Source organism: Dama dama, chromosome 4, assembly GCF_033118175.1.
Source record: "Dama dama isolate Ldn47 chromosome 4, ASM3311817v1, whole genome shotgun sequence".
NCBI classification, from domain to species: domain Eukaryota; kingdom Metazoa; phylum Chordata; class Mammalia; order Artiodactyla; family Cervidae; genus Dama; species Dama dama.
The window spans coordinates 68,692,816-68,717,684 of record NC_083684.1 but is presented as its reverse complement, the minus strand read 5'-3'; the positions used below and the strand labels follow the sequence as shown (position 1 = coordinate 68,717,684).

At 64.7% G+C, this 24,869-nt stretch overlaps 4 protein-coding genes across 10 annotated transcripts; all 4 read left to right on the top strand.

Moving 5' to 3' along the window:
* The first annotated feature begins 922 nt into the window (after positions 1-922).
* On the top strand, positions 923-3,136 carry LOC133052031 (zinc finger protein 580). 2 transcript variants are annotated; one of them, XM_061136771.1, is made up of 2 exons: positions 923-1,129; positions 2,437-3,136. In XM_061136771.1, exon 2 carries the CDS (start codon positions 2,449-2,451, stop codon positions 2,965-2,967), a length of 519 nt encoding a protein of 172 aa, XP_060992754.1. In that variant the 5' UTR covers positions 923-1,129; positions 2,437-2,448; the 3' UTR covers positions 2,968-3,136. The 2 variants fall into 2 exon arrangements, with proteins under 2 accessions (XP_060992754.1, XP_060992761.1); XM_061136778.1 differs by lacking the exon at positions 923-1,129 and adding an exon at positions 1,227-1,284.
* Positions 3,137-3,275: 139 nt separating this feature from the next.
* ZNF581 (zinc finger protein 581) lies at positions 3,276-5,724 on the top strand. Of its 2 annotated transcripts, none has more exons than XM_061140238.1 (2): positions 3,276-3,439; positions 4,006-5,724. In XM_061140238.1, the coding sequence occupies exon 2, from the start codon at positions 4,025-4,027 to the stop codon at positions 4,619-4,621; it is 597 nt and encodes a 198-aa protein (XP_060996221.1). In that variant the 5' UTR covers positions 3,276-3,439; positions 4,006-4,024; the 3' UTR covers positions 4,622-5,724. The 2 variants fall into 2 exon arrangements, with proteins under 2 accessions (XP_060996221.1, XP_060996222.1); XM_061140239.1 differs by lacking the exon at positions 3,276-3,439 and having other exon boundaries at positions 3,649-4,360; positions 4,698-5,724.
* Positions 5,725-6,378: 654 nt separating this feature from the next.
* Positions 6,379-10,075, top strand: CCDC106 (coiled-coil domain containing 106). 4 transcript variants are annotated; one of them, XM_061140235.1, is made up of 6 exons: positions 6,379-6,638; positions 7,207-7,273; positions 7,388-7,495; positions 7,585-7,761; positions 8,731-8,943; positions 9,335-10,075. In XM_061140235.1, exons 2-6 carry the CDS (start codon positions 7,252-7,254, stop codon positions 9,649-9,651), a joined length of 837 nt encoding a protein of 278 aa, XP_060996218.1. In that variant the 5' UTR covers positions 6,379-6,638; positions 7,207-7,251; the 3' UTR covers positions 9,652-10,075. The 4 variants fall into 4 exon arrangements, with proteins under 4 accessions (XP_060996218.1, XP_060996216.1, XP_060996217.1 ...); XM_061140233.1 differs by having other exon boundaries at positions 6,379-6,634; positions 9,335-10,074; XM_061140234.1 differs by having other exon boundaries at positions 6,379-6,634; positions 7,024-7,273; positions 9,335-10,074.
* A 1,535-nt stretch (positions 10,076-11,610) lies between these two features.
* On the top strand, positions 11,611-24,719 carry U2AF2 (U2 small nuclear RNA auxiliary factor 2). Of its 2 annotated transcripts, none has more exons than XM_061140232.1 (12): positions 11,611-11,805; positions 15,349-15,484; positions 15,977-16,021; positions 16,268-16,371; positions 16,487-16,638; positions 17,770-17,886; positions 18,010-18,148; positions 20,984-21,063; positions 21,153-21,275; positions 21,433-21,519; positions 21,647-21,895; positions 23,981-24,719. In XM_061140232.1, the coding sequence occupies exons 1-12, from the start codon at positions 11,757-11,759 to the stop codon at positions 24,113-24,115; spliced, it is 1,416 nt and encodes a 471-aa protein (XP_060996215.1). In that variant the 5' UTR covers positions 11,611-11,756; the 3' UTR covers positions 24,116-24,719. The 2 variants fall into 2 exon arrangements, with proteins under 2 accessions (XP_060996215.1, XP_060996214.1); XM_061140231.1 differs by having other exon boundaries at positions 21,433-21,531.
* The last annotated feature ends 150 nt before the right edge of the window (positions 24,720-24,869 follow it).

The window sequence follows — 24,869 nt, the reverse complement described above, 5'->3', positions numbered from 1 at the left end:
TAACCACGAGCCACCTTTCAGATATGCAACAGTCCCCGGTGGCTAGCGGCAGTTCCCCTGCACAGAGCGCAGGTCGGAGGATTTTTCCATCATTGCAGAAAGTTCTTGTTCGCAGTTCTCTCAGAGGCAGCTCTGGCCCAACCCGGGTCTTTGGTCGGGGCGCGAACTTAACGCCGGTTCTCTCCGCTATGTACCCCCGGCTGTGCCCGGCGTTCGCTCCCGGATCACCGCGCAGCCAAAGGTCGAGCTGCGGACGCGCGGAGTGCGGCCTTGCGAGCGGCTCCCGGCGCTGCCCTCCGGGTTCCAACTCCTCAAGTGCTCCGCCTGCGTCCGCCTTGCACTGCTGCGGCCACCTGGCGGCCCGGCGCCGACCCCCGTTCTAGGTTCCCGGTTGGCCTGGCTGCCCTGCCACCCTCCGGTCCTTGGTCCACCCCGCCGCCCCTCATGAGATGCCCCATCCCTCCCCATCTGGGGACTCTGGTCCTCGCCCCCCTCCCCATGAGAAGCTCACCCCCTATCTCCCCATCTGGGGACTCTGGTCCTCCCTGGTTCTCGCCCCCCGCCCCCCATGAGAAGCCCACCCCTCCCCATCTGGCAGGCTTTGGGCCTCTCTGGGCCTCGGTTTCCCCGTTTTGCGGGCGGGCGGATCCCAGCGGGGACGCGTCGGCGCCCAGCCTGGCCTCTGGACCTGGGACTTGCACCAGCCCCGCGGGCTAGGGGATGGCCTGGGCGCCCCCGCTCGGGCGGGGCTTCGGCGGACGCAGCCCCGCCCACCCTCGTCTACCCTCCGACCTCGGTCCCAGGCCCCGAGCAGCTCCCGGCGCGGGCGGGAGGGGAGCGGGCAGTCGCTGCGGTTCCCGCGCCCTGGCCCCTTCGCCGCTCCCGACCCCCAGAAGCTCAAGAGCAGCGGAACCTTCGCTGCGGCGCGCGCTTCCGGCCGGCGCCGTTTCCCAGGGACGCCGCCGCCCCTCGCGCCCCGCGCCCGCGCCCCCCGCGCCCGCGTCCCCGGCGCCGCTGGCCCGGAGCTCCCCGAAGCCTCGGCCCCGCCGCCGCCGGCCCTCGCGAGGGGAAGCCCGGGCCGTACGGGACCTCGGCCCGCTCCTCCGGACCCGAGAGGCCGCTGCACCGGGTACAGGGGCCGGGATGGAGGGAGGAGCCGGGCCGGGCCGGGCCGGTGGTAACCGGGGTGGGGGTGGGGCCGGCCACGGCGGGGACCGAGGGGCAGAGGCAGCGCGGGAAGCTGAGCGGGGCGGCGGCGCTGAGCAGGGCACAGCGCGGAGAGGGGTAGGGGAATAAAGGTGCTGCATCCCGCGGAAGGGGGGGTGCTTGGGAGGGGGGCTCCAGGCCCCGGCAGCTATGGAGAGGGTCGGAACGATGTCAGCGGCCTATGCTTAGGGGCCGGGCCAGAGAAGGACCCCTGGACCGGGGGAGGTGGGGATGTAGCAGGTGTGAAAGTTCACAAGCCGACGCCTGCATAGAAGGGTGGCATCCTAGCGATGCGTACCTTAAATTCGGAGGTTAGGTGATGGAGTGAAAGTCGCTGAGTCGTCTCCGACTCTATGCGACCTCAGGGACTGTAGCCCGCCAGGCTCCGCTGTCCATAGGGTTCTGCAGGCCAGAATACCGGAGTGGGTAGCCGTTTCCTCCTCCAGGGGATCTTCCCACCCCAGGGATCGAACCCAGGCCCCCCACGTAGCAGGCGGATTCTTTACAGACTGAGCCACCAGGGAAGCCCCTAGGTAATGGAAGAGTATGTTGAATCCTTAAGGTGCAAAGTGTAGGAACAGGTTAGAGGAGCCCCCGATGGAAAAGTGGGGAGCTGAATTAGTGGGGCTCTGGGGACGTACCTCGGGAGGAAATTAAGAGCAGCCACAGACGTATCCCGGTTTGGGAGGCCTTCCAGGGAACTAGTGGGCATGGAGGTCTAGGAGAGTCTGGAGGCCAAGGAGAGGCCGCTGCGGTGGTCCTGGGTCGGGGGTGGGGGGTGGGAAGAGGATGCAACTTAAGTTGCGGCCGAGGAAGCGACCCGTTAGGGAAATTCTGGGGGCAAGAATCCTGGCTAGACTTGGAAGAAACCATGAAGATGTAAAGGACGAAATAGGCTTGGGGTTTGATTGGCTGTCGAGGAGTGAGGGAGGAGGGAAGCAGGAGGAAGAAGAGGAGGAGGATGGAAGAGGCCGGGTGATGCCCTCAGGGCCCCCTGGGGGAGGAGAGGACGACTCGCGAGGAAAGGCAGGTGGGGTCTCTGAGCTGCTGAACTTAGCCAGAGAAGCCGTTGAGGCTGCCTCGTGCGGGCCGAGCGACCCGGCCTGGGGGGAGCCTTCTTTCCCGTCAGGTAGGAGGCCAGTGGGACAGAGGGCCGCGAGCGCTGAGACGACGGGGACACTGTCCCCGGGCAGCGGCCGTGTTGACCTGTCTCCCCTCCGCCGCTCCCAGCTGCCGCTCCGGATGCTGCTGCTGCCGCCGCGGCCCCCCCACCCTCGGGCCTCCTCTCCCGAGGCCATGGACCCGCCGCCCCCCAAGGCGCCCCCTTTCCCCCCGGCGGAGGGCCCTGCGTCCACTGCGTCCTCGGCGGCGGGGCCTCGGCCCCCGCGGCTGGGCCGCCACCTGCTCATCGACGCCAACGGGGTCCCCTACACGTACACGGCGCCGCTGGAGGAGGAGCCGCGCGGCCCGGCCCCGCGCGAGGCGCCTCCCGGAGAGCCCGGGCCGCGCAAGGGCTACAGCTGCCCCGAGTGCGCCCGCGTCTTCGCCAGCCCCCTGCGGCTGCAGAGCCACCGCGTGTCGCACTCGGACCTCAAGCCCTTCACGTGCGGCGCCTGCGGCAAGGCCTTCAAGCGCTCCAGCCACCTGTCGAGGCACCGTGCCACGCACCGCGCCCGCGCTGGCCCGCCGCACGCCTGCCCGCTCTGCCCGCGTCGCTTCCAGGACGCCGCGGAGCTGGCGCAGCACGTGCGGCTGCACTGAGCCGGCGGGCGGCCCCGGCCCGGCGCCCCGCGTGCAGCTCCCGGGTGGTGAGCGCCTGCCATCTGCGCGGGAGGGTCGACGACAGACCGCGGCAGCGGCCCGGTTCGCTTCCGTGTCTCCCCTCGCACCTGCCACCCTCACCCTCTCTCAATAAACATTCCGCACTTCACTTCAGGGCTCTTATTTGCGGGGCTGGGGCGGGCGCGGGTGGTGACGCCGGACCGTGAGCACGTGGGAACCGCCGTCCCGGTGCGCGTTTCCGGCCGGAGCCGTTTCCCGGCGGCCCGGGCGCCCCGCCCCCACCGCCCTGCCCTGGACCCTCTCCTCAGTCCCCCGGTCCTCTCCGCCCCTCCTCTGCGCCGCCAGCTCCCGAGGGACGCCCCGAACGCCCCTGGCCCGCCGCCGCCTGCACCCTCCCGGGGAACCCGGGGCCGATCAGGAGCCGCCCGGACCCGAGAGGCTGCTGCACCGGGTACGGGGGCCGGGAGGCGGGCGGGAGCCGGAGCGGGCCGCGGCGCGGGGCGGGGCCGGGCGTGCGAGGCCCCGAGCGCGGGGCGGGGCAGAGAGGCCGGGGCCGGGGCCGGGGCCGGGGCGGAGGCCTGCGGAGCAGGGGCTCGCCGCCGGGAGTGGGGGCGGGTGGGCGTGCCCCGCACGGAACGCGCAGGGGGCCGGGCGCACAGGGCTCCCGACGCGGCCGCCCACCCGAGAGGGCCCGGGCGCAGGCCGAGGGGGCACCCGGAGCGGGCATTGACCCCCACGGCCGGGTCAGCGGCCTGATGGGTGGGGCCTGCGGGCGACTTGTGAGCTGAGGAGGGCAGACAGCTACAAAGAGACCCTGCGCTTGCGGTCGGCGGTGGGAACGAAGGGAGAGGTGTCTCGAGGAGGGGGCGCCTGGGAGCCTCAGGGTCACGGAGTCAGGGTAGCGCTGCAGAAGATGCAGCGGTCCGGAGCAGGGAACGCAGAGCGGGAAGGACGGAGCCCGTGGGGCCGAGCTTCCCGCCTTCGCGTGACCTCCTCGTCCTGTCTCCCACTCCTCAGGCCTCAGCCACCCATCCGGATGCTGGTGCTGCCGGCCCCCGGCCCCCGGCCCCTGGCGTTTCCCTCCGCTGAGGCCATGCAGGCCCCTCCCCCTCGGACGGGCGGGTCCCCAGAGCCCGGACCTTCCTGCTCCACAGGATGTCCCCAGACCTCGCCCTCTCCTTCCAGGCCCAACCACTACCTGCTCATAGACACCCAGGGCGTCCCGTACACCGTACTGGTGGACGAGGAGTCGCAGAGGGAGACCGGGCCCGATGGGGCGTCAGCCCAGAAAAAATGCTACAGCTGCCCCGTGTGCTCCCGGGTCTTCGAGTACATGTCCTACCTGCAGCGACACAGCATCACCCACTCGGAGGTGAAGCCCTTTGAGTGCGACACCTGCGGGAAGGCATTCAAGCGGGCCAGCCATCTGGCGCGCCACCACTCCATTCACCGGGCAGGCGGCGGGCGGCCCCACGGCTGCCCGCTGTGCCCTCGCCGCTTCCGAGAGGCGGGCGAGTTGGCCCAGCACAGCCGGGTCCACTCCGGGGAGCGCCCCTACCAGTGCCCGCATTGCCCGCGCCGGTTCATGGAGCAGAGCACACTGCAGAAGCACACGCGGTGGAAGCACCCCTGAGCCAGGCTGCGGGCCCCCCAGGTACCGCGGGATTCGCGGGGGAGGCTGTGTGCACATGGGCGCCTGTCGTCCCCAGACAGCCGGCGAGCACCAGGGAGCCCTGGACACACACAGAGACCCACCTCCACGGGGAGGCCGACCCCGGCCTTAAGGAGAAGCCCTGCAGTCATCTCCGGGTGTTTGGGAGATAAGATGGGAACAAGACCCGCACGTTTCCTGAATGGAATCCTCTAACCTCAGAGACACGAGCGATTCCACGACTGAGCGCTGACTGCTGGGGTTGGGCCGGGTGGGGGCAAGAGTGCCGTGTGTTACCCTTCTCGGGCCTGAAAACTGTGCCTGGGGGCCACCAGGAATCTGCACTGCCTTCCTGAGATCCACCTCCCCCCGCCCCCACAATGTGCGGTGCTGGGGGAAAGGGCCCCACACTTGCCTCCCACTCTCCAGCCAGAGGTGGAGACTGGACACTCACTCAATAAACACGTGTTCCCACTTTGAGCACGTGAGGTCGGTTCTGGGAGACTGTCTCTGCCCACTGCCTGGCAGGGAGACTTCGCAAGTGCCTGGCCCACCTGGCTGGAGAATGGGAAGGTTGGCCTGCCCTGGGGTTCATCCGAGCTTGCTCCTGACCACCTGTGTCATTGAGGCAGTGTTTTTAATCTTCACTCTCTAAAAACCACGACCCATTGTAAGAAACACATTTTATATGGCAACCCGGTATACAGATACACAAAATACATGCAAAACAAAGGTTTAACAATAGTTACTTCTGATGTGTGCAGGCCTCATGTTTTTTTCCATCTACTTCATTTTTTAGACTGATTACAGATTTCATTCTACCATATTAAATTTTCTGTGCATGAATATGTAGTTTGAAAGACACCGAACTAGGGTACGTGCCTCCCCCTCCAAGTTTTGACCCCCGTAGTGAAGTGAATAGGAGGGGCCTGTGGCCAAGACTGTTGACTTTCCAGCTGCAGGGTTAAAAAGCACTGCTGTCTTAAGGGCCGGTAGGAATTTCAGAGCACAGAAGCTACCGAAGAGTGAGGAGAGGCAGGTGGCGCTGGGGCAGAAGCCGAATAAACACCTGCTTGCTCACTGAATTTTCTTTGCGTGTCAGAGCTGTGTCAGGCACTGTGCGGGGCCTCATCTCGTCTTCCGACCTCTTGTTGGGTGGAGGAGCAAACCAGCTGTCTCTACTCCCCAGAGAGGGAGCGTTCCATAATCTGACTCCAGATAACACTCACAGGGCCCTGAGCTTGAGCTCTGGCCCCGGCTGGGCGCTGGGCTGAGCGTTCTGTGTCGTATCATTCTATCCCCACAACAGACCTAGAAGGGATTATAATCGCCCCACTTTACAGGTGAGAAAACCGAGGCTGCGAAGGAGCGGCCAGGACTGGGATCCAGCTCCGAAAGTTTCAAAGCCAGCTATTAATAACACCAGGACGGGGACTGGTTTTTAGGCCTTTATTTTAGGGGAGGGGTAACTCACTACTCTGCGCCCCGGGATGCTCAGCCCATGGGAGATGGAGAAGCGGGTCGCGGGGGTCCACCCCGGCCAGTTCCCAGCACCTCTCTTAAGGGGATCCTCAACTTTCCCCGCTGTTCTCTACGTCTCCCAAACCCGACCCGGCGCCTCCTCACCCACCCGAATGACCCCGGGCGCCGCCAGCTCTCCAGGAATTGGGAATTTCGTGACGTTCCCTGACTACGCTTCGCCGAGGGCGGGGGAGTGCTGCAAGGGGCCATCGCGCAAGTGCGACCCGGGTCTCCGCCGCAAACGGCCAGCTCACCGGGGACCCGGGACTTCGGGAGGAGGCACGCCACCTGCGCACCAGGCGGCTCCGGCTGCCTGCCCTCCCCATCGCCCGTCTCCGAGACTCACCACCGCCTCCGCCCCGCCCGCGGGTGGGTGGTCGCTTCCTTTCGCTCCCCGTCACTCTTTGCAGACGCTCCCCGGCGCCGGGCATGTGCGCCGCCGTCGTCGGTCCCCGGGCCGGATTCCGCGCGCGGGTGGGTGAGCGGAGGGCCCTGGCCAGCCCAGCCCCGGGCACTGGGAGGGTGGTGGCTGCGTCCGCCCCTGCGGCCAGGCGCATCCCCCGCGGGGACCACTCGCAGCCGCCGGCCCTCCCGCCCGCGGGACAAAGGGTGGGGGCGGCGCATCCCCACGCATGACCTTCCCCCGCGCCCCCAGTCCCCCGCGGGCGACAGGCCGGTGCTCGCCCGCACGAGCCCGGGGGTTACCCGTGGGCGGGGAGGTCCAACCGTGGCTGGGATCCCCACCCTGCGCCTGGAAGTTGGGGCACTCTCTCCCAGGCCTGTGACCTGCGTTGAGACCCCGTCGGCCTACTTCGGCCAGGAGAACCGTGCTCCGTCGACCCCACGGGTCCTCCTTCTTCCAGCCCCCAACTCCCTAGAGCCTAGGAGTTTGCAACCCCAGGTGTCCTAAGTCAGCCCCGCCTCCGTCAGACCCACGAGTCCCGGCCCTCAAGCAGCCCTCCCCGCGTCGAGCGCCCCAGGTTCCCCGGAATGCCCCCCGGAAGCCCATCTGTGTTTCTCCATCTGTGGCTGCCCCTTTTGTCCAGTGGCCCTGAGGCGCTCAGCTGCCGGGGTCTGCAGAAGGCCGCACCATGAACAGCCGGAGGAGGCCAGGTGAGGAACCGGCCCCTGCTCAACCCACCCCAGCCCCTGCGCTTTCCTCCCTGGCCGCGGGCTGGTCCGAGGCCCCGGGACCTCCTTTGGGTGAGCCTAGCCTCTCTCCCCCAGTGAAGAAGGACAGCGAGGCCTTGGAGATTTCCATCCCGTTCGATGAGACGCCCCACCTGGACCCGCAGATCTTTTACAGCCTGAGCCCCTCTCGGGGGAACTTCGAGGGTGAGTGGACCGGTGGGGGACTGAGTCCTGTGGGGGACCAGCCGGGGTCCTTGAGGCCTGGGGGTGTGACCAGGGCCGACCGCCCCTAGAGCCGGCGGAGGCTGCTTCCCCGACAGTGGCGCTGATGAATGGCGTCCGGGCCCAGCTGCACCTGGCCCTGGAGAGGAACTCCTGGCTGCAGAAGCGCATTGAGGACCTGGAGGAGGAGCGGGACTTCCTGCGGTGCCAGCTGGACAAGTTCATTTCCTCTGCGCGACTGGACACAGGTGAGGGTGTCCCCCGCCCCTAACCAGGGCACCCCGCTCCACCCTCTTCAGGGACACTGTACCTTTACATTCACGCTCCTCCTTTGGTGGCTCTCCGTGGGCTCCAAGCCCAGCCTCCTTCCTGCCTGAGTCCTTCTGCTGATGGGCAGGACTGTGGCCTGTTTGTCTGGGTCCTGAGCACTGCCCTGACCCCTCCCCACGGGGGCTTTCCTGGCCCGAATCTTTAGCAGTGGCCTGGAGGATCCAGCCTCTTCTTTCCCCCGCTGGTGGTCAACCCCTGGCTGGCTCCCTTGAAAGCTTCCACTTCCCTCTCTGGGAAGTCATCTGAGAGTCAGGGCGAGGGCCCTGCGGTTTTTCTCAACACCTACCTCACTGGGGACCCCTGTGCTCTGGCGCCACCTCTAGCCTGGGTTGCATGGGGAAACCCACACAGGATGGTCAGGGGCAGGGGCCCCTGGACTTTCTTTGTGGGAAAACCAGCAGCGGGCTCTGAACCTGCTGTTGGAAGGAGGGCATGCATCAGAAGCTGGGCAGCTTGCCAGTCTGGGTGAGGGCGGGGGCCTGCCCTTCCCAAGGGACTAGACCCAGAGACTATTTGTCTTGGTGTTTGAACCCCACACCCCCACCGAGGCCTTGCCTGCCTCCACTCTTCTGGAGGCCTCACAGGGTCCCCAGAAAACTCCACTGTGAGAACCCCACAAAATCACACTCTCCTGAGGTCCCCGCGGTACTGGCCTGGTCCACTGGGCCCCCTCCCCCAGACCTCTAGCACCAAGTCTGAGCAGCCTCAGGCCACGCTCCACCCAGGACCCCCAAATCCCGGCCTAGTTTACTGTGTTCAGCTGGGCGTCTGTGCTGCACTTCCTCCTGGGGGACCCCCTTTCCCGGGGCTCTGTGACCTGCCGCCCACCACCTCGCTGTCCTGTTCCCGCAGTTCATACGTGTGCGTGTCTTCCCGCCTCTCTCCAGACGACCACTGCCGGGGGAAGCCCGGGCCTCGGCGGGCCGAGGGGGACGGCCGAGGGGGGACCGGGGGCGAGGCCTCAGACCCCGAGTCGGCCGCCTCCTCGCTCAGCGGGGCATCTGAAGAAGGCAGCACCGTGGAGAGGAAGAGGCAGCGGCAGAAAGGAGGCCCAGGCCGGCGGCGCTTCGGCAAGCCCAAGGCCCGGGAGAGGCAGCGGGGTGAGTTGGGGAAGCGCGGGGCTGGGGGCCTGTGTGAGCTCCCCTCTCCCCGCCCCCCCCCCCCCCATCTGCGATCAGACCTGGCTGACTGTCCGGGCCTCCGTGGGTGGTCCTGGTTTATAGCCCACCCTCGCAGCTGCCTCTCCAGAGCCTAGGGTTCCGGGGTAGGCAGCGATGGCCCAGGAGGACTGGGAGGAATGCAGCCCTTCCCCGCACTCGGGCCCTCCCCAGGCCTGCCCGTCTCCCCTTCTCCCACCTTCTGTAACTCACAGCTAGCCTCCTGGTCTTCCTGCTTCCCCTTTCTCCCTCAACACTCCCCCCACCCCCCCCCCCCCCCCCCCGCCCCGCCGTCTCTGTACCCCCAACAGTCTCCCCTGTCCTCGGCTTGCAGTGAAGGACGCAGACGGGGTGCTCTGCCGCTACAAGAAGATCCTGGGCACCTTCCAGAAGCTGAAGAGCATGTCGCGGGCTTTCGAACACCACCGAGTGGACCGCAACACGGTGGCACTGACCACGCCCATCGCGGAGCTGCTCATCGTGGCCCCGGAGAAGCTGGCCGAGGTGGGCGAGTTTGACCCCTCCAAGGAGCGCCTGCTTGAGTACTCGCGCCGCTGCTTCCTGGCCCTGGACGAGGAGACCCTCAAGAAGGTGCAGGCCCTCAAGAAGAGCAAGCTGCTGCTTCCCATCACATACCGCTTCAAGCGGTGATCCTACCCCACCCGGCCCGGCGCCCGCCCTCCGGCCCCTGCTTCCCTTGCCCGGCGTGCGGGGCCGGCGTGTGCACGGGTGGTGGGCCCCCACGAGGGCGGCTCGTTTCCGCGCGGACCGCCACCCCCTCCCAAGGCCCCCTGTATATAGGCCTGTCCCCTGGGCCTCTCATAACCCTAGCGTCCACCCTGCCCTCCGCCTTCCCTGGGTTGGGGGCGGTCCTCGCTTAGTCACGCTTCCAAGAGGACCACCATCCAGGGCCCGGTTCTGTCTTCCCTGACCACTGGCACCCCCGCACCTAAGCGGCACCGTCCTGCCCTCGCTGGGCCCTCCCTCCTGGGAAGACTGCGGGACCCTGCGGGGCGAGGCCACTGTACACACCCCGCCCGCACCCCAGCCCCGCCCGAGTCCACGTGAGACAGAGCTATTAAGAGAATTTAAATTAAAAAGATGATAAAATTTGGAATAAACCAGGCCCCGGCCTTTTTCTGGGCAGGGGGTGGCCGGTGCCGCGGGGACGGTGACGGGGGCTCTGGAGGATTCGGGAGCGCGGACCGTCAGGCGGGAGCCGAGTAACTCAGAGAGACAGGGTGTAATTAGCCTCCGCAAAGGCAGGGGTGGGAGGCGTGGCAGCGCTGCCCTGGGAAACTCGGGGGCGGGGCAGCGCTCCGCGGAAAGTGCAAGAGCACCACCCGCTGGGCTACTGGGACAAGAGGCACCACGGCAGGAGGAGGGACTCCACGACCTCCGGCGGAGGCGGCCGGCCGGGGCAGCCGGGAACCTCCGAGCGGAGGACTCCGCCAGGAGGCGGTATCGCGAGATTATCCGTCTCCCGGAAGTATCCGCTGCGTCGCTCGAGGAGCCTGCGCGGCGGGAGGGGCGAGCGCGCTTGTGCGGTTGCCACGGCAACTAGTAGAGGGGCGGCCTAGCCTAACGGTCGGGAATGCGGTGCCCTCCCCGGGGGAAAAGAGGAAGACTCGCGCACGCGCGCTGACGGCTCTGGAAGCAGGGGTGGGGGGTCCTTCTGGAGCAGCTGAGAAACCTCGGCTCAGACCGACGTTTACGCAGGCGCAGAAGCCCATTTCGCCCCCCCCCCCCCCCCCACCTTTCACCCTGCGCAGGCGCACGAAGCCGCGCTGGCAACCTCCGCAGCGGCCGCGCGCGCCCTTTACCCCGCTGGCTGCTTTTCTCTCGCGCAGCCTTCTTAGGCCCTTCGCAGGGCCGGCTTTCTTTTCCTCTCCTTTCCCCACCCGGAGAGTCAGGTGCCGAGAGCTGGGACGCTTCCCTTCTCCGTTTCCTCTCCCCTGACCCACCTCGCCTCCGTCCTCCCTCCCTTTTCGGTTCCCGGAGCCGGAAGGAGCCGAAGCCCTGACGGAAAAAGCCGAAGCTGTCACTCGTGAGTGGGGGGGGGGGGGTCTTCCCGAAGTGGTGGCGGAAGGAGCCGAAGTTCTCCGGGAGGGGAGGAGGGGGCCACTGGAATCTCCGGAAGGAGCCGAAGTTTGGAAATAGCTTGATCTCTGGCTGGGTCCGAAGGCGAGCGCCGGAAACCTTCGGAAAGTGCCGAATCCGGGACGGTTAGGACTGTCAGAAGTAGCCGATTCGCTCGGACTGGCCGGTGGAGAAGAGCGGGGAGAATCAGCGCAAGCAGTGAAAGGGACGGTTTGAATTTTCCGAAGAAGCCGGATTCTTAGAGGGGGCTGGGTGCAGAGGAACGCGAGGACCTCCGAAAACATCCGAACGTGGAAGAGCTAATATCCGAAAAGTTAACGAAAACTTGGGAGAGTCCGTGAAACCCTCACTTCGGGTGTTTTCGGAAGCAGCCGTAGTCACCGCTCCGGACGCTTTCCTTTACGGTCCGGAAATAGCCGACGCGTTTCGGAGCCAGACCCTGGGGGGAGGGGCACCTCGCGGGCGCGCAGGCGGGGAGGGGCGGAGCCGGGGCGGGGCGGGGCGGGCAGCCAGGCCTTGATTAGGTAGGAGGTGGTGGAACGCCGGCGGCGGCCGGAAGTAGCCGAAGGTAGCGGCGGAAGTAGCCGAAGCGGCCGGAGCGGGCGCGCGGCAAGGCGAAGCGAAAGCTGCACAGCGCCCTACGCGGCCGCCTCAGCATGTCGGACTTCGACGAGTTCGAGCGGCAGCTCAACGAGAATAAGCAAGGTGAGAGCGCCGGAGGATAGGGGCAGCGGGCGGGGCGGCTCTTGGCTTCCCTCCGTGTCCCCCGCCATTTTCCCCGTCGTTTTCCCCTCTTCTCAGGGCCGCGCGGCGCACCCCCCCTCCCGTCCCGCAGCGCGCGCCTTGCTCACGTGACCGCCTGGCGTGCCGCGCGCGGCGGAGCGGGGGCGGCGGGCGCGGACCTGGACGCATGCGCATCGCGCTCCGTTCCGCGCCCAGCGCGGTCCGCGTTGGAGGCGGCGCCGGCGAGGCGGGCTCGCCTGGTGTCACCTTATGGACTTACGCATTTTTTAATCTGGAAAGGAGATTGCATAGATGAGTCCTGCAACTCCTTTTCGCCCGACGCCCTGGCACTTCCGCTTCCGGCTGGGTCCTCGGCCTGGTTCTCCACGCCCCCTTTGTTCCAAAATGGCGGTCGTGGGTACCCCTTCACGTGGGCGCTGGCAGTGCCCCGTGGGGAGCACCTCTGGCCCCGTCGCCTTTGCCCCTCGTCCTGCTCATTGGCCGCCTGGACCCCGCGGGCCGCTGGGGTCGGTCGCCAGCGTCGGCGCCGGTGGAAGAGGCCGCAATGTCCGAGCTCCGTGACCCTCCCGCATCCCTGCACCCCTTCTCGGGGCCCTGGCTCCCCCGGCGGTCGCATTGCGGACTGTTTACCTGTCATCTCTCCCCACGGCCTGCACTATCGCACCAGCCTCTTAAATCTCAGCGTGGAGCGGACACTTAGGCACTGAGCGAGGAGGGGGGGCTCGCTTCACTTTGGAGGGCGGGAGGCGCGTCCCCCTCGGGAGACGCCGAGTCCAAGCACGGGGCCGTGATTAGTTTGGGGACCCCAGGAACGTTAGCGCTGGGAGAGGTGTAGGACAGTTAGCAGGTTTCCTTGCCTTCTTAATCCGGTTTGAGAGTGAAGAAACTTAAACTTAGGTCGAGGGAAGGTGGCGGGCTTGAGGCTTACTCTGCTTGTGTCTGGAGCGCCTAGTGTGGGGCGCTGGGATTCCCTTTTTGGCCCAGCCCGAAGTTGGGGAGGGGGTGGCTGGATCAGTAGGCTGTGCCTGGGGAAGCGCACCCACAGGGTGTCGGTCACGTACGTGATGCACTGCTTAACAGCACGGACTGTGGAGGGGCGCAGGCGCGGGTTCTAGCACCTAATTAGTTACCAAGTATTTGTGGGCCTGTGTTTCCTTCGTGTAATAGACGGCTTTTTTTTTTTTTTTTTTTTGGTCTCTAGAATGTTGGAATTAACAGATGATAGTAATAATAGTTAAGCTTACAGCACCCACCACGTGTCACGCACATTGCTAAGCTCTTCTGCAGTTTTCCTAAGTGGATTCTTGTAACACCTCTGTGAGGCTGAAGTGATTTCCTGCCCTTCGCAGAGGAGGAAACAGGCTCAAGAATAAAAGCTTTCCCAGATTTCAGCTGATCAGAGGCAGAGCTGAGATTCAGCGGGGCAACATGCCGACAGTGTGTGGCATGTGGCTTGGCCTCCTTTAAGTGCCCAGTAAGTGATACTTTTTCAACGGTGAAATCGTTCCTAGTGTAAGGGCTCACTCAGGGAGGAAGTGTGGAGGCGCATTTCAGATGTCCCCAAGCTGTACACCTAGGGGTGCCCGCGAGCCTCATTTAAATAAGAGGAGAAAACGGGTTTAGAGTTTGGTTGCTGTTGCACGGTTTTGTGCAGGATAGCTGAAATGGCCCGTGAGCCTGCGGGGCTGCAGAGACGCGTCCTGCCAGGCTGGACAGCCAGAGCTGATGGAGCTGCTCTGGGGCACTGACACTCGCGGTCTGGTCTCTGCCTGGGTTTCCCCTCAGCCTGGGCACGTCCCTGGGGTTGGTGAGTTGTTCACACAACGAGGTGGCCATGGCATTTAGAGCAGCCGAGCTCCTTTCCTGTTCTGATCTGTGCTGGATCATTCTGTGTGTGTGTTGTTTTTTTTTTTTTTCCTGGGGGTGGGGGCGGGGGTTACCCTTGCCTTATGGGGCAGCTTTGCCCACGTGCTGCTCTGCCCGAGTCTGTCTTGGCGGTCCTGCGTCCTCCAGGCCTCAGCCCCTGAGACCTGGGTTCCATGTATGTGTCTACGGCACCCGGCAGGCCCCGCTGTTTCCTGTGGGACCACCTCTCTCTGCCTGTCTGTTTCTGAGCCTCAGCTGCAGGGAAGGGTCTCTGCCTGACTTGGCAGTGGGGAGCCAGAGGCCCAGAACCATTGTCGTCCACCCCCCTCCCAGGGCCAGGACGCTCCTCACACTGCTTGCCCGTCCCTCTTGGTGCCAGTCTTGGATGTATTTTTCATATTTAAGTTTTTTCATCTTTGAGGAGGCACTTCCACCATCACTCGTGGTTCTAGCCAGGCCCTAATGGGTCTCCCTGTTTCGTGTTTAGAGGTATTGTCTCTGCCTAGCTGCCCTTGAACTTTAAGGGTTCACATTCAGGCTTCACCTGTATCCAGGCTTTTTGGGCAGGGAAAGTCACGTGACCTCCCTGAGCCTCAGTCTTTTGTGAGCGAGATCCCCCCCTCCCCAAGTGTTTTCCCACAGTAACCCAGGGAGTAAAACCAGCAGAGTCTGGTTTTAGACAGCATCTGAATGTTTGCAACGAGGTTTTTTCCTTTCCCGGGTGCGTATGTAGCTTGTTTTAGTGTTAAAACTCATTCATAAAAGCTCGCGGTAGTTGCATCGGAAGGGCATGAGAGTTGAAGCAGTACGCGTGAGGCTTTGACAGCCTCTCCTTATTGCCCCCGCCTCCTGGTAAAATGAACTGGAGTCTAGCATAGCGGAGGAACCAGTGTTGTCTTTGAACCGAGGGACTGGGCTACAGACCGCGTGGGGCAGGAGCCGCGTGCCTCACTGGGTGGCGGGCTGCTGGGGGAAGGAGGGGAGGTTGAAGGCCCGGCTGTAGCGGCTGTGGGGCGCGGTGGATCAAGCGCCCAGCCCACCCAGCTCCTGCGTCTTTAACGCCCGGGGCGGTGGGCGGGGCCTCCAGGACTTTTAGGTCCTCGGTTTGTGGGCGGGGCCTCCCAGGAGGGCGTTTTCGCTTGGTGGGTGGGGACGGGTGGGTGCCCCGCCCCCCGGGGCTGCCTGGCCCCGCCCGGCCTTTTGCGGGCCCTGAGGTGGGGCGTGGGCCGGCTGGTTGCGGAGGACTCTCCTGAGGGGTCGCCGGGTCCCTTCAGGAAAACATCACTGGGTCTCTTGATTCCCCAGCGTCTAGCCCTGCCCCTCTCAGGGACGACCCTGGGTCAGGCCCCTCAGCCCTGGAGGGGGACCAGGAGCCAGCCTCCTCTGTCTTCTCTGGCCCCCCAGCTCCTCCTGAGCAGACTCAGGTACCTTACGCCCCGGGGCCCTGCTAGGCCCTGTTCCCTCAGGTAACTGCTCCCGCCTGGCCCCAGGGCCCTCGGGCTCCCTCTTGGACAGGAAGCCTGCCGCCCCGCCCTCCGCGAGCCCTTCCCCGTGGGGGTGGCCTCCCGGGCTGGGGCGCGGCCTCGGGGGCGGGCGGGCCGGGCTGCCCCCGCCCAGCTCACGGCCCTTTCCCCGCAGAGCGCGACAAGGAGAACCGGCACCGCAAGCGCAGCCACAGCCGCTCCCGGAGCCGGGACCGCAAGCGTCGCAGCCGGAGCCGGGACCGCCGCAACCGGGACCAGCGCAGCGCCTCCCGGGACAGGCGGCGCCGCAGGTACCAGGGCGGCAGGGGTGCGTCCGGGCCGCAGGCCCCTATCCGCGCGGGGCTAGGGGTTCTGCTGTCGTGTCTGGCCGTTTTCTTCTCTCTGCGGGGCTTCCGGGGGCGAGTCTGGGGGTCAGGCCCCCCTTTCCCCTGTCTGGTCTGGGTTCTCCGTCGGCTTCCCGGGCTGCGCTCTGCTTTCCCAGGGCAGGGAGGCGTCTCTCGGGACAGCTCTCTGCTCTGACGCCTTTTCCTTTCCCAGGCTGCCCCCCGTTTCTCTCTGTCACGAGTGGAAGGGCGGGTGGGGGGGTGCCCCGCCTCCTCCCACCTCAGCCTCTCCAGCTGGAAGGTGGTCTGTCCGGCCCTCCTTCCTTCCTCGTGGCTGGGGGAGTTGGGGGCGATGCCCTGCCCCAGCCCTGGGGCTCAGTGCCCTCGGGGGGGTGCGGCGTCCGGGGGAGATGAGGGTCCCCAGTCATCCCTCCCCACACCTTTCCCTCCCACCCCCAGCAAACCTTTGACCAGAGGCGCTAAAGAGGAGCACGGTGGATTGATGTGAGCTTCTCTTCTGCCCCTTCCCCCCACGCCCTCCCCCGCCTCCCCCGCGCACCCCGCCCTGTCCTCCCCCGCCTGCCCGAGCACCGGGAAGAGTCCCCTGCCCGGAACGGGCTGGCCCTGACCACGTCCTCTCTCTCCTGGAGAGCCGAGCCGGGGGCCGAGGGGAGCCTGGGGGGGCCCGTAGGCCCACCTTTGGTCAGACTGAGGTCGCCCCGCCCCACTCTCCCCTCCCGCCTCCCCCAGTCGCTCCCCCCGCCACGAGAAGAAGAAGAAGGTCCGCAAATACTGGGACGTGCCGCCGCCGGGCTTCGAACACATCACCCCCATGCAGTACAAGGCCATGCAAGGTGGGCTCCGCGCCTGGACTCGGGGTGGGGGGGAGGGGCGAGCGAGGCCTTCAGCCGACCCAGCTCCGGGGTGGCGGTGCTCCCATGTCCTCTGACCCCTTTGTCCCTCTTGAAGCTGCCGGTCAGATTCCAGCCACAGCCCTCCTCCCCACCATGACCCCCGACGGTCTGGCTGTGACGCCGACGCCGGTGCCCGTGGTCGGGAGCCAGATGACCAGACAGGCCCGGCGCCTCTATGTGGGCAACATCCCCTTCGGCATCACTGAGGTACTGCCCTCCCCTGCCCCTGCTGCCCCCCTGCCCCCCCTTCCTGTGCCCGCTGTTCCTCCCTCCCTCCGTTCCCTCCCCCAGCCTGCACGGGTCAGACTCTGCGCCTGCAAGGCCCACCGGCCCCCTCCCCGATGGACGATGGAGTTGAGCCAGCCAGGGGCCGGGCTGGGTGGCCCTCTCCTCCCTCCTCTTCCCTCTCCCGTCTCCCCTCCCCAGCCTCCTCCAGCTGCCCAGGGATCAAGCACACACACAAGGTACCCACGAGTCCGTGGTCCGAGTCCGTGTGGAGAGAGACAGAGAGGGAGACACGCACGCACACACACGCAGACGCACGCCCCAGCCTCTCTGACACGCCTCTTGTTCTCTGCCGCCTCCCCGTCCTCTCCCCCACCCCTCCATGGTCGCTGCTCTGATTTTGATCGCCCTGACCTCCCCCCCTTCCCCACCGCTCCTGTCCCCTCCCCTCTCCCTACCCCTTCCCGTGGCGCCCCGAGAATCCCGAGATCAAAGAGTTGTTTCCATTTCTCTTTAAAGTGAAATATTGTGGGGCTGAGATCCCTCGTAGCAACAAAAAGTTTGCTACCATCGGCGAAGGCAAGTAAGGTCCATTCTGACTTTCTCAACCTGCACTTTGCTGCATTTGATAAACCAGCCCCCGACTCCAGGACCAGATCCCTCCACATCACTCTTCTCTCCCCCCTCCCCGCCCCGCCCTGCGCCCTGCCCCTCTCTCTGACCCTCCCTGTGTTCTGCCTGCTGGTGCTCCACTTCATGCCATTTCTCTCCTGCTGTCGCCACTGGATGTTTCTTCTACATTTTCCGTCTCTGTTTTCTCGCCCCTCCCTCTTGTTTCCTGCTTCTTTCTGATGACCTCCCTTCTTCCCCGGTTGGGGTCCTGTGGCTGTCCCCACACCTCTGGCCCCTGGCTGTCTCCTGTGCTGCCCCCCCCCCCCCGCCCCTGTTTCTTTCATCTTTCTCCTGCGTTTGTCCCCACTACTGATCTCTGCCCCCACCCGGACTCCACTGTCCCCCCCCCCCCACACCCCTCTGTGTCTCCCTCTCTCACCCTTCCCCTCCTCTCTCCACCTCCCCTCCCCGCCCCCCCCCTGTCTCCTCTGTCCTCTGCAGGAGGCCATGATGGATTTCTTCAACGCTCAGATGCGGCTGGGGGGGCTGACGCAGGCCCCCGGCAACCCCGTCTTGGCTGTGCAGATTAACCAGGACAAGAACTTTGCCTTCTTAGAGGTGAGCAGGCCTTGTTCCCACTGGGCCCTTCTGCAGTCTGTTTGCCACCCGGCTGCGGTCTTGGCACCCTCGGGTGGGCTCTGATGGGCCCCTCACCACCTCCTTTCCTGTCTTTTCCTTCAGTTCCGCTCAGTGGACGAGACCACCCAGGCCATGGCCTTCGACGGCATCATCTTCCAGGGCCAGTCGCTGAAGATCCGCAGGCCTCATGACTACCAGCCCCTGCCGGGCATGTCGGAGAACCCCTCTGTCTATGTGCCTGGTGAGTGGGCTTGGGGGGTCCTGAAGGGTGTGCAGGGCCAGCCCGGGGACTCTCAGCCTGTCAGGGGCTGGGGCAGCCCGAGGGTCTTGGGAGAAGTGGGATGCTCTGGGCCCTCAGGTCAGTGCAAGCGTGCTGGAGCCCATGTGGATGCCCGTGTGTCCGCTGAGCTCCTCCGCGGGCCTGATGGGTGGCTGTCCCCTCCTTTCCTGTCTCGGGGCTTCCGCTCACCCCTTGCTTGGAGCCGGACTCCCCGCCGTGGTGAGTGCCATCTGGGTAGGTGGGCAGCAAAGCAGGCCTGGGTGGCCAAAGTCTGCTCTCTGCTGGGCCGGAGAGGCGCTGTGCTTTGCAGCTGTGTTGTCTCTGGTGAAGCTTCTCTATCACTCGGGTCTGAGTGTCCAGAGATGCTGGCATTGGGGGCCGTGTCACACCCACAGTGTAAAAGGCCCTTCTGGAAAGCTCTCAGACCACGCAGGCGTGGCACGTGGCCTGCAGGCTGTGCCGAAGGGTGGGCCTGTGTGCGTCACCACGCCCTGGGTGGAGAACAGTCTGTGCTGGCTGAGGTTCACACCCAAGGGTGCCTTATGGAAGCAGTCCGTTCCTCCCCTGGTGAAGCCAGGGGGCATGGGGCGCAGTGAGGGCGGCCCCTGGGGACCACCTGGCTCCTCTGGTCCCCACTGAGAGTGTGGGGAGGCCAGCTCTCTTGGGAGCTTGTGGGAGGCCCTGGCCTGCTGCTGACTTGCCATGTTTTCTGTGCATGTGTGTCTGGGGAGATCAGGCCATAGGACGTGCTTCCGTGCCTCCTGGTGACCCGCATGCATCCTAAGCGTTCTGCTGACGGAGGCTGGCCCGAGCCCGCCGTGCCAGGCGCCGTCCGGGGGTGCCCTGTGGGTGTGGCGGCGGCGTGACCGTCCTGTAGTACAGGGTTAGAGCTGCCCCTGCACTGCAGAGCTGCCCTCCACCTGCAGAGTGCCTCAGAATGGCGCGCAGGCCTGCCTGTCACCTTTCTCCTGTGGGAGCCTGGCTCTGTCACTGCGGCTGGTCTCTTCTCCTGGGATTTGCCTCCACGGAGGGGATGGGGGTTCAGCCACAGTGACCGGGGAGCGTGCTTCCTGGGCTGTGGAGGGGACAGGAAGCCAGATTCTGCCTGTGGTGAAGCATTCTCAAACTAGAGAAGTTTCTCTGTAATTTTGAGGTTTTTTTTAAACTTTGTCTTTTGCTCTGCAAGTCTTTGTTGCTGCTTGAGGACTCTCTCTAGTTGCAATGCTTGTTGCAGTGGCTTTTCTTGTTGTGGGGCTCGAGGGCGCTCAGGCATCAGTATTTGTGTTGTGTGGGCTCTGTTGCCCCGAAGCAAGTGGGATCTTCCCGGGCCAGGGATTGAACCCTTGTGACCTGAGTTGGTGGGTGGATTCTTAATTACTGGACCACCAGGCAAATCTTAAACACAGTATTTTAATTTTCCTTTCTACTCCAACGAAAAATCTGACTGTATGATTGAAGGGGAGAAAGTGAAAGTGATAGTCGCTCAGTCCTGTCTGACTCTTTGTGGCCCCGTGGACTGTAGCCCGCCAGGCTCCTCTGTCCGTGGGATTCTCTTGGCATGGATACTGGAGTGGGTTGTCATTCGCTTTTGCAGAGGATTTTCATGACCCAGGGATCGAACCCGGGTCTCCCACGTTGCAAGCAGATTCTTGACCACTGAGCCACCTGGGAAGCCCCAGGGAGACGCATTTGATAAAATTCAACAGATGCTTTTGGTTGGAGAGGAAACAGTTCAGGACCCTGGATGGAAGGGGTGCGGCCTGAGGCTGTGCACCTGTGTTGTCCGGAGGCGTCTGCAGTGGTTGGGGCCAGGCTTGGCCCTTGGTTCTGGGTGAAGCTGACTGCCTTGGGAGGCTCCCGCCCTGGGCTCCGTCTGTCCTGCGGGCCAGGCTGGTGCTGGGGCAGCGAGGGCTCCTGCCGAGGAGGCGGCGACACCTGGGGAGGCTTAAGAGCCGAAGGGCAGGTCAGGCGTGTGAGGCCAGACCTGGTGCCTGTGTGGGAGAGCTGGGCAGGGCGTGGGCTCTGGGCACCCGCATGGCCCGGGGCCTCAGTCTGCATCGCACGACCTCAGGACCATGTGACCACGGCGGGGCGGTGGTGGCCGGGACGCGGCCTGAGCTAGGCTGCCCGGAGTCCAGCCTGTTGTTCTCATCCGCCCCCCATCCCCCCAGGAGGAGCCTTGCTCTGGGTGGAATGCTGCTTCTCTGTGGTCCTCCGGGCTGGCTGGGTAGCCGGCTGCAGTGGGCCCTGAAGGCAGTCAGGAGCTGGCCGGCCAGGGTGCAGGCCCTGGGAGGTGGAGGACCCTGGGGGATTCGGGGCAGGGGGGGGGGCGGGGGGGGCGGCGGGGTGCTCTGCATGGGGTGTGGCCAATGGGTGCCTGGTGGTTCTGAGGCCTGCTCCGCTGAGGGGCCCCCACCTGATGCAGCTCAGGGTGCTGAGGGGGTAGGCACAGCCCAGCCTCACGGACACGGAACACTGGGCCTAAGGTCCCGCCGGGCCAGGACCAGGAGCAAGGGCGGCAGGCCCGGGGGGCGGGGGTTCTGAGCTGGGGCCAGAGCGGGAGGGGAGGCGAGGCCGTGGCCTGCGACCCTCCCTGGGAGCTGAGAGCTCCCACAGCTTGGGGCGAGCGTGGTCGCTGACCTGGCTCAGTGCGCGGCTGTGCCTGCTGGTGTTGGGTGCCCTGAGGAGGGGGCTGGTGGCCAGGTGGGGGCCCCCCCGGAGACGTCCCCCAGGTCCCCATGGTGACCGTGCCGGGAATTGCAACCTGTCCTGTCCCCCCCTCCGCCCCCCGGCCAGGAGTCGTGTCCACTGTGGTCCCGGACTCTGCACACAAGCTGTTCATCGGGGGCTTACCCAACTACCTGAATGACGACCAGGTAGGCCCTGGCCCTCTCCCCCTGCCCCGAAAGCTGCTGGCGCCCCAGTCCCCCCACCCCGAAAGCTGACGGCACCTTGGCCCGCGCAGGTGAAAGAGCTGCTGACGTCGTTCGGGCCACTCAAGGCCTTCAACCTGGTCAAGGACAGCGCCACCGGGCTCTCCAAGGGCTACGCCTTCTGTGAGTACGTGGACATCAACGTCACGGACCAGGTGAGCCCGGCCCCAGCACACCCGACCCCGCTGCAGTCTCCCCTCAGGGCGAGGCACGGGGCTCGCAGCTCTCCCCCTTCGCCGTGCCCTGCCCGCCCTGTAGCCCAGCTCTGACCCCGACCACCTCTCCCTGCCCTGGCCCTCCGCCCCACCACAGGCCATCGCAGGGCTGAATGGGATGCAGCTGGGAGATAAGAAGCTGCTGGTCCAGAGGGCGAGTGTGGGCGCCAAGAATGCCACGCTGGTGAGCCCCCTGGCACGTCATCTTCCATTGGCTCGGGGCACCGGGGGCGGGGAGGGGCTGGGGTGCTGGCGGGCCCCCCCACCCTGGGGGCAGGCACCCCATGACCCCCGCCTCCGCTTCCCCACAGAGCACCATCAACCAGACCCCCGTGACCTTGCAAGTGCCCGGCCTGATGAGCTCGCAGGTGCAGATGGGCGGGCACCCGACGGAGGTGCTGTGCCTGATGAACATGGTGCTGCCCGAGGAGCTGCTGGATGACGAGGAGTACGAGGAGATCGTGGAGGACGTGCGCGACGAGTGCGGGAAGTACGGGCTTGTCAAGTCCATCGAGATCCCGCGGCCCGTGGATGGCGTGGAGGTGCCCGGCTGCGGGAAGGTGCGTGCTCACACATGCACACACCCCCACACACAGGTGTGCGCTGCTCTGACCCTGGCAGTGTGTGAGGCAGCGGTGCAATGCTGCGGCCGAGCTCTCGTCTCTGCAGCGAAGCAACTTTGCCGCAAAACCTGCTCCTGCGTGCCCCTGTGCGCGTGGTCGGCTCTCCTTGGGCACAGTGTGAAAAGCTTCTCCCAGCTGCAGCCCCCGTCCCCGGGCCGGCTCCGCTGCTACGCTCGCTTGGGAGCCCCCAGCTCTTCCTCCCGGTTTGCTTCCTGGTTTCCAGACTGATTCTCGGCCGCTGAGGCACGCTGGCCCTGCCACCGTTCGGGTGTCAGCACCTTGCCATACCCTGGGGAGTGTGTGTGCCTTGTGACCTCTGGCTGCTGCCTTGTGACCTCTGGCTGCTGTCTTGTGCGTCTGGGGGGGCCTGGGGGCGGGGTGGGGCCCCTGGTTTAGCAGGAAGGGTGGCAGTGGTGAGGCCCACAGGAGGTCCTGAGTGGGCAGCACTGAGGGCACGGGGTTAGCTGGGGCAGGTGCAGGAGACCTCGGTGAGGTCTTCCAAGTGGAGGCGGGGGTGGGCGTGCAGCCCTGCGGAGCTGGAACTTCCCGGGTCAGGGTGACGGCAGGATGGTTTTCAGGGCTCTGCAGATAAACAGTCTGCCATTGTCTGGCAGGAGGATGGGGAGAAGGCGTATCAGTGCCTGGACCCTGTGGTCTGTGTGTGTTGGGGGCGGGGGTCGTCACATGCTGAGACTTGGGGTGATGGGGCAGAACAGAAGCTGAGAAGCAGGGAGATGAGCAGGTCAGAGGAGAAGCGGTGATGCCGGGGGCTGGGGTCCCAGCGAGGTGCTGTGGGCTCAGAGGGCTGGATGGACTTGCTTTCTGAGTGTGGGGCCTGCTGGATGGACTGGCCCTGGGGCAGAGGAGCGGCTTGCCCAGGAGGTGCCACCATGAGGTGTTGGTGGGGAAATGGATGGGAAGACCTTACCCGGTCTCTGGGATCCGCCTGTCAGATTTGTGTCTAAACTTTATTGTCATTCTTTTCAAACATAGGTAGGAGTAGAGAAATGGTCAGGGTGATAGTGACTGTACGGAATACTACATAAGTCGGGTCAGAGCCCCATCGGGCAGCGTCAAGATGCCAGGGTCCTGACAGTCTTAATTTCCACCTTCAGCTTCCCAGCTCCTCCTCTGTGTCTTTGCTGAAACAAAGCATGTCTCGTGTCACCCGAGCACTTGCTCTGCCTGAGCCGCTGCTGTCTCGGGTCTGGGGTCTGTGCTGCCACCTGGGCCCATCCCGCTCCACACGCTAGGAGCTGGTCGTGTCCCGCACCCGGAGTGAGGTGCCCCCTGGGGACACATCCACCTTGGCTGAGAACTGCTATAAACAGGATTAAAACATTTTAAAAAAACCCACGTGATAACCGTTCGCATCTCTCTACCCAGGCATGTTTGAGTTCCCTTACTGTCTCAAAGATGTCTTTTTACAGTTGTTTTGATCAAAGTAAGAACCCTGCAGGTTGGATCCAGACTCTTTTCGGCAAGCCGTTTTTGCTTGTCGAAGCATGGCGTCTTTTCTAGACTTCTCCGTTTCTCCTTGTTCCGAATTAGACTGGTTGTGTCCGCCCTTCCCTCCACTTCTGTCAGCTGCTGATTCAAGCAAGATGATAATCTTGACTAGATCATGGTTCAGGTTTTTTCTTTGGAATCAGTCTGGGTGTGAATACCAATTGCTGAGCCTTCCTTATTTCATCCCTTGTCTAGGGGAGACACCATGGCCCCTGGGGACTGGGGAGCACCCAGGGGTGCCTAGTGCAGATAGACTGCTCTCCTTGAGCCTGCCCTGTGCCCTGCCCTTTGGGCTCTTGGCTCGAGCCTGCCTCTGCTCTCCACGCCCCTGTGTTTTGTCTGTCTTTGATCCTGGGGCGCTGGAGGGTGTTGGGTGAATGTCCCTACACCTGCGGTGAGGCCGCTTTCCAGCCCTCTTCCTCCCGCGAAGTTCTGGGTTTGGGTGGGTGCTGCTGGTTGCTGAGAGGGAGCTAAGAGGCCTGGGTCTTCACAAGCTTCGTCTTGTTCCTACAGATCTTCGTGGAGTTCACCTCTGTGTTTGACTGCCAGAAAGCCATGCAGGGCCTGACGGGTCGCAAGTTCGCCAACAGAGTGGTCGTCACAAAATACTGTGACCCCGACTCTTACCACCGCCGGGACTTCTGGTAGAGGCGGCGGGGGAGGGCAGGGGCGGAGCTGGCTGGGGGCTTCTCCCTCTCCTGCTCCCCTCATTTTCCCCCTCTGAAGACGATGGGCAGAGGAGTGACCGCCGAATGACAGCCGGCAGCAACTGGAATGGCAGCAATTAAGGGTGGGGGCGGGCTGGGGTTGGGGCGGGGCGGGGACTGGGGAAGTGCGCACACAGACCCACACAGACACACGCACCCACAGACACAGAGGGAAGGGCGGGGAGCGGGCGACAGCAGGGCGGGGTCGGACCCCCACAGCCCCTCCCTGAAGCAGTCTTCTCCCGGATACCCCCTTTCTCTTACCCTTCCCCACCGTAGAAACATAGCGTGTTTATATTTTATGGCCAAACTCTTTTCAATTTTGTTGTCCGGTCCGGTACCTTGCCCCTTCCTTCTCAGGACCACAGCTCCCGTCCTCCTAGCCTCTGGTCCTCGCCCCGGTGTCCTGGTTTCTTACGTAGTTGATTGTCTCTAGTCTCCTGGACCTGCCCCCCACCCCATGGCCCCTGTCCCTCTCCTCCTCTCTGTGGCAGTTTCATATTTGCTAAGACGAATTTGCTCATTAAACATTTTGTTGTATTTTACTTTATGGAGCTGCTCCGTGTCCCGTGTGTGTGAACCCTCCGCTCTCCAGGTCTCGGGTTCCCTAGGCCCCAGGCTGAGGCCTGGCTCTGGGAGGCCCAGCTGTCGTCCCGACGTGGGTGCCTGTGCCCTTGGCGAAGTGACACTCGACT

Bases quoted from the DNA above. Each gene is read 5' to 3' on its own strand.
- LOC133052031 (XM_061136771.1), top strand. From the start codon at position 2,449: ATGCTGCTGCTGCCGCCGCGGCCCCCCCACCCTCGGGCCTCCTCTCCC.
- ZNF581 (XM_061140238.1), top strand. From the start codon at position 4,025: ATGCTGGTGCTGCCGGCCCCCGGCCCCCGGCCCCTGGCGTTTCCCTCC.
- CCDC106 (XM_061140235.1), top strand. From the start codon at position 7,252: ATGAACAGCCGGAGGAGGCCAG. The intron at 7,274-7,387 runs GTGAGGAACCGG...TCTCTCCCCCAG, and splicing joins GAACAGCCGGAGGAGGCCAG to TGAAGAAGGACAGCGAGGCC. The intron at 7,762-8,730 runs GTGAGGGTGTCC...GCCTCTCTCCAG, and splicing joins CTCTGCGCGACTGGACACAG to ACGACCACTGCCGGGGGAAG.
- U2AF2 (XM_061140231.1), top strand. From the start codon at position 11,757: ATGTCGGACTTCGACGAGTTCGAGCGGCAGCTCAACGAGAATAAGCAA. The intron at 18,149-20,983 runs GTGAGTGGGCTT...CCCCCCGGCCAG, and splicing joins CCCCTCTGTCTATGTGCCTG to GAGTCGTGTCCACTGTGGTC. The intron at 21,896-23,980 runs GTGCGTGCTCAC...TTGTTCCTACAG, and splicing joins AGGTGCCCGGCTGCGGGAAG to ATCTTCGTGGAGTTCACCTC.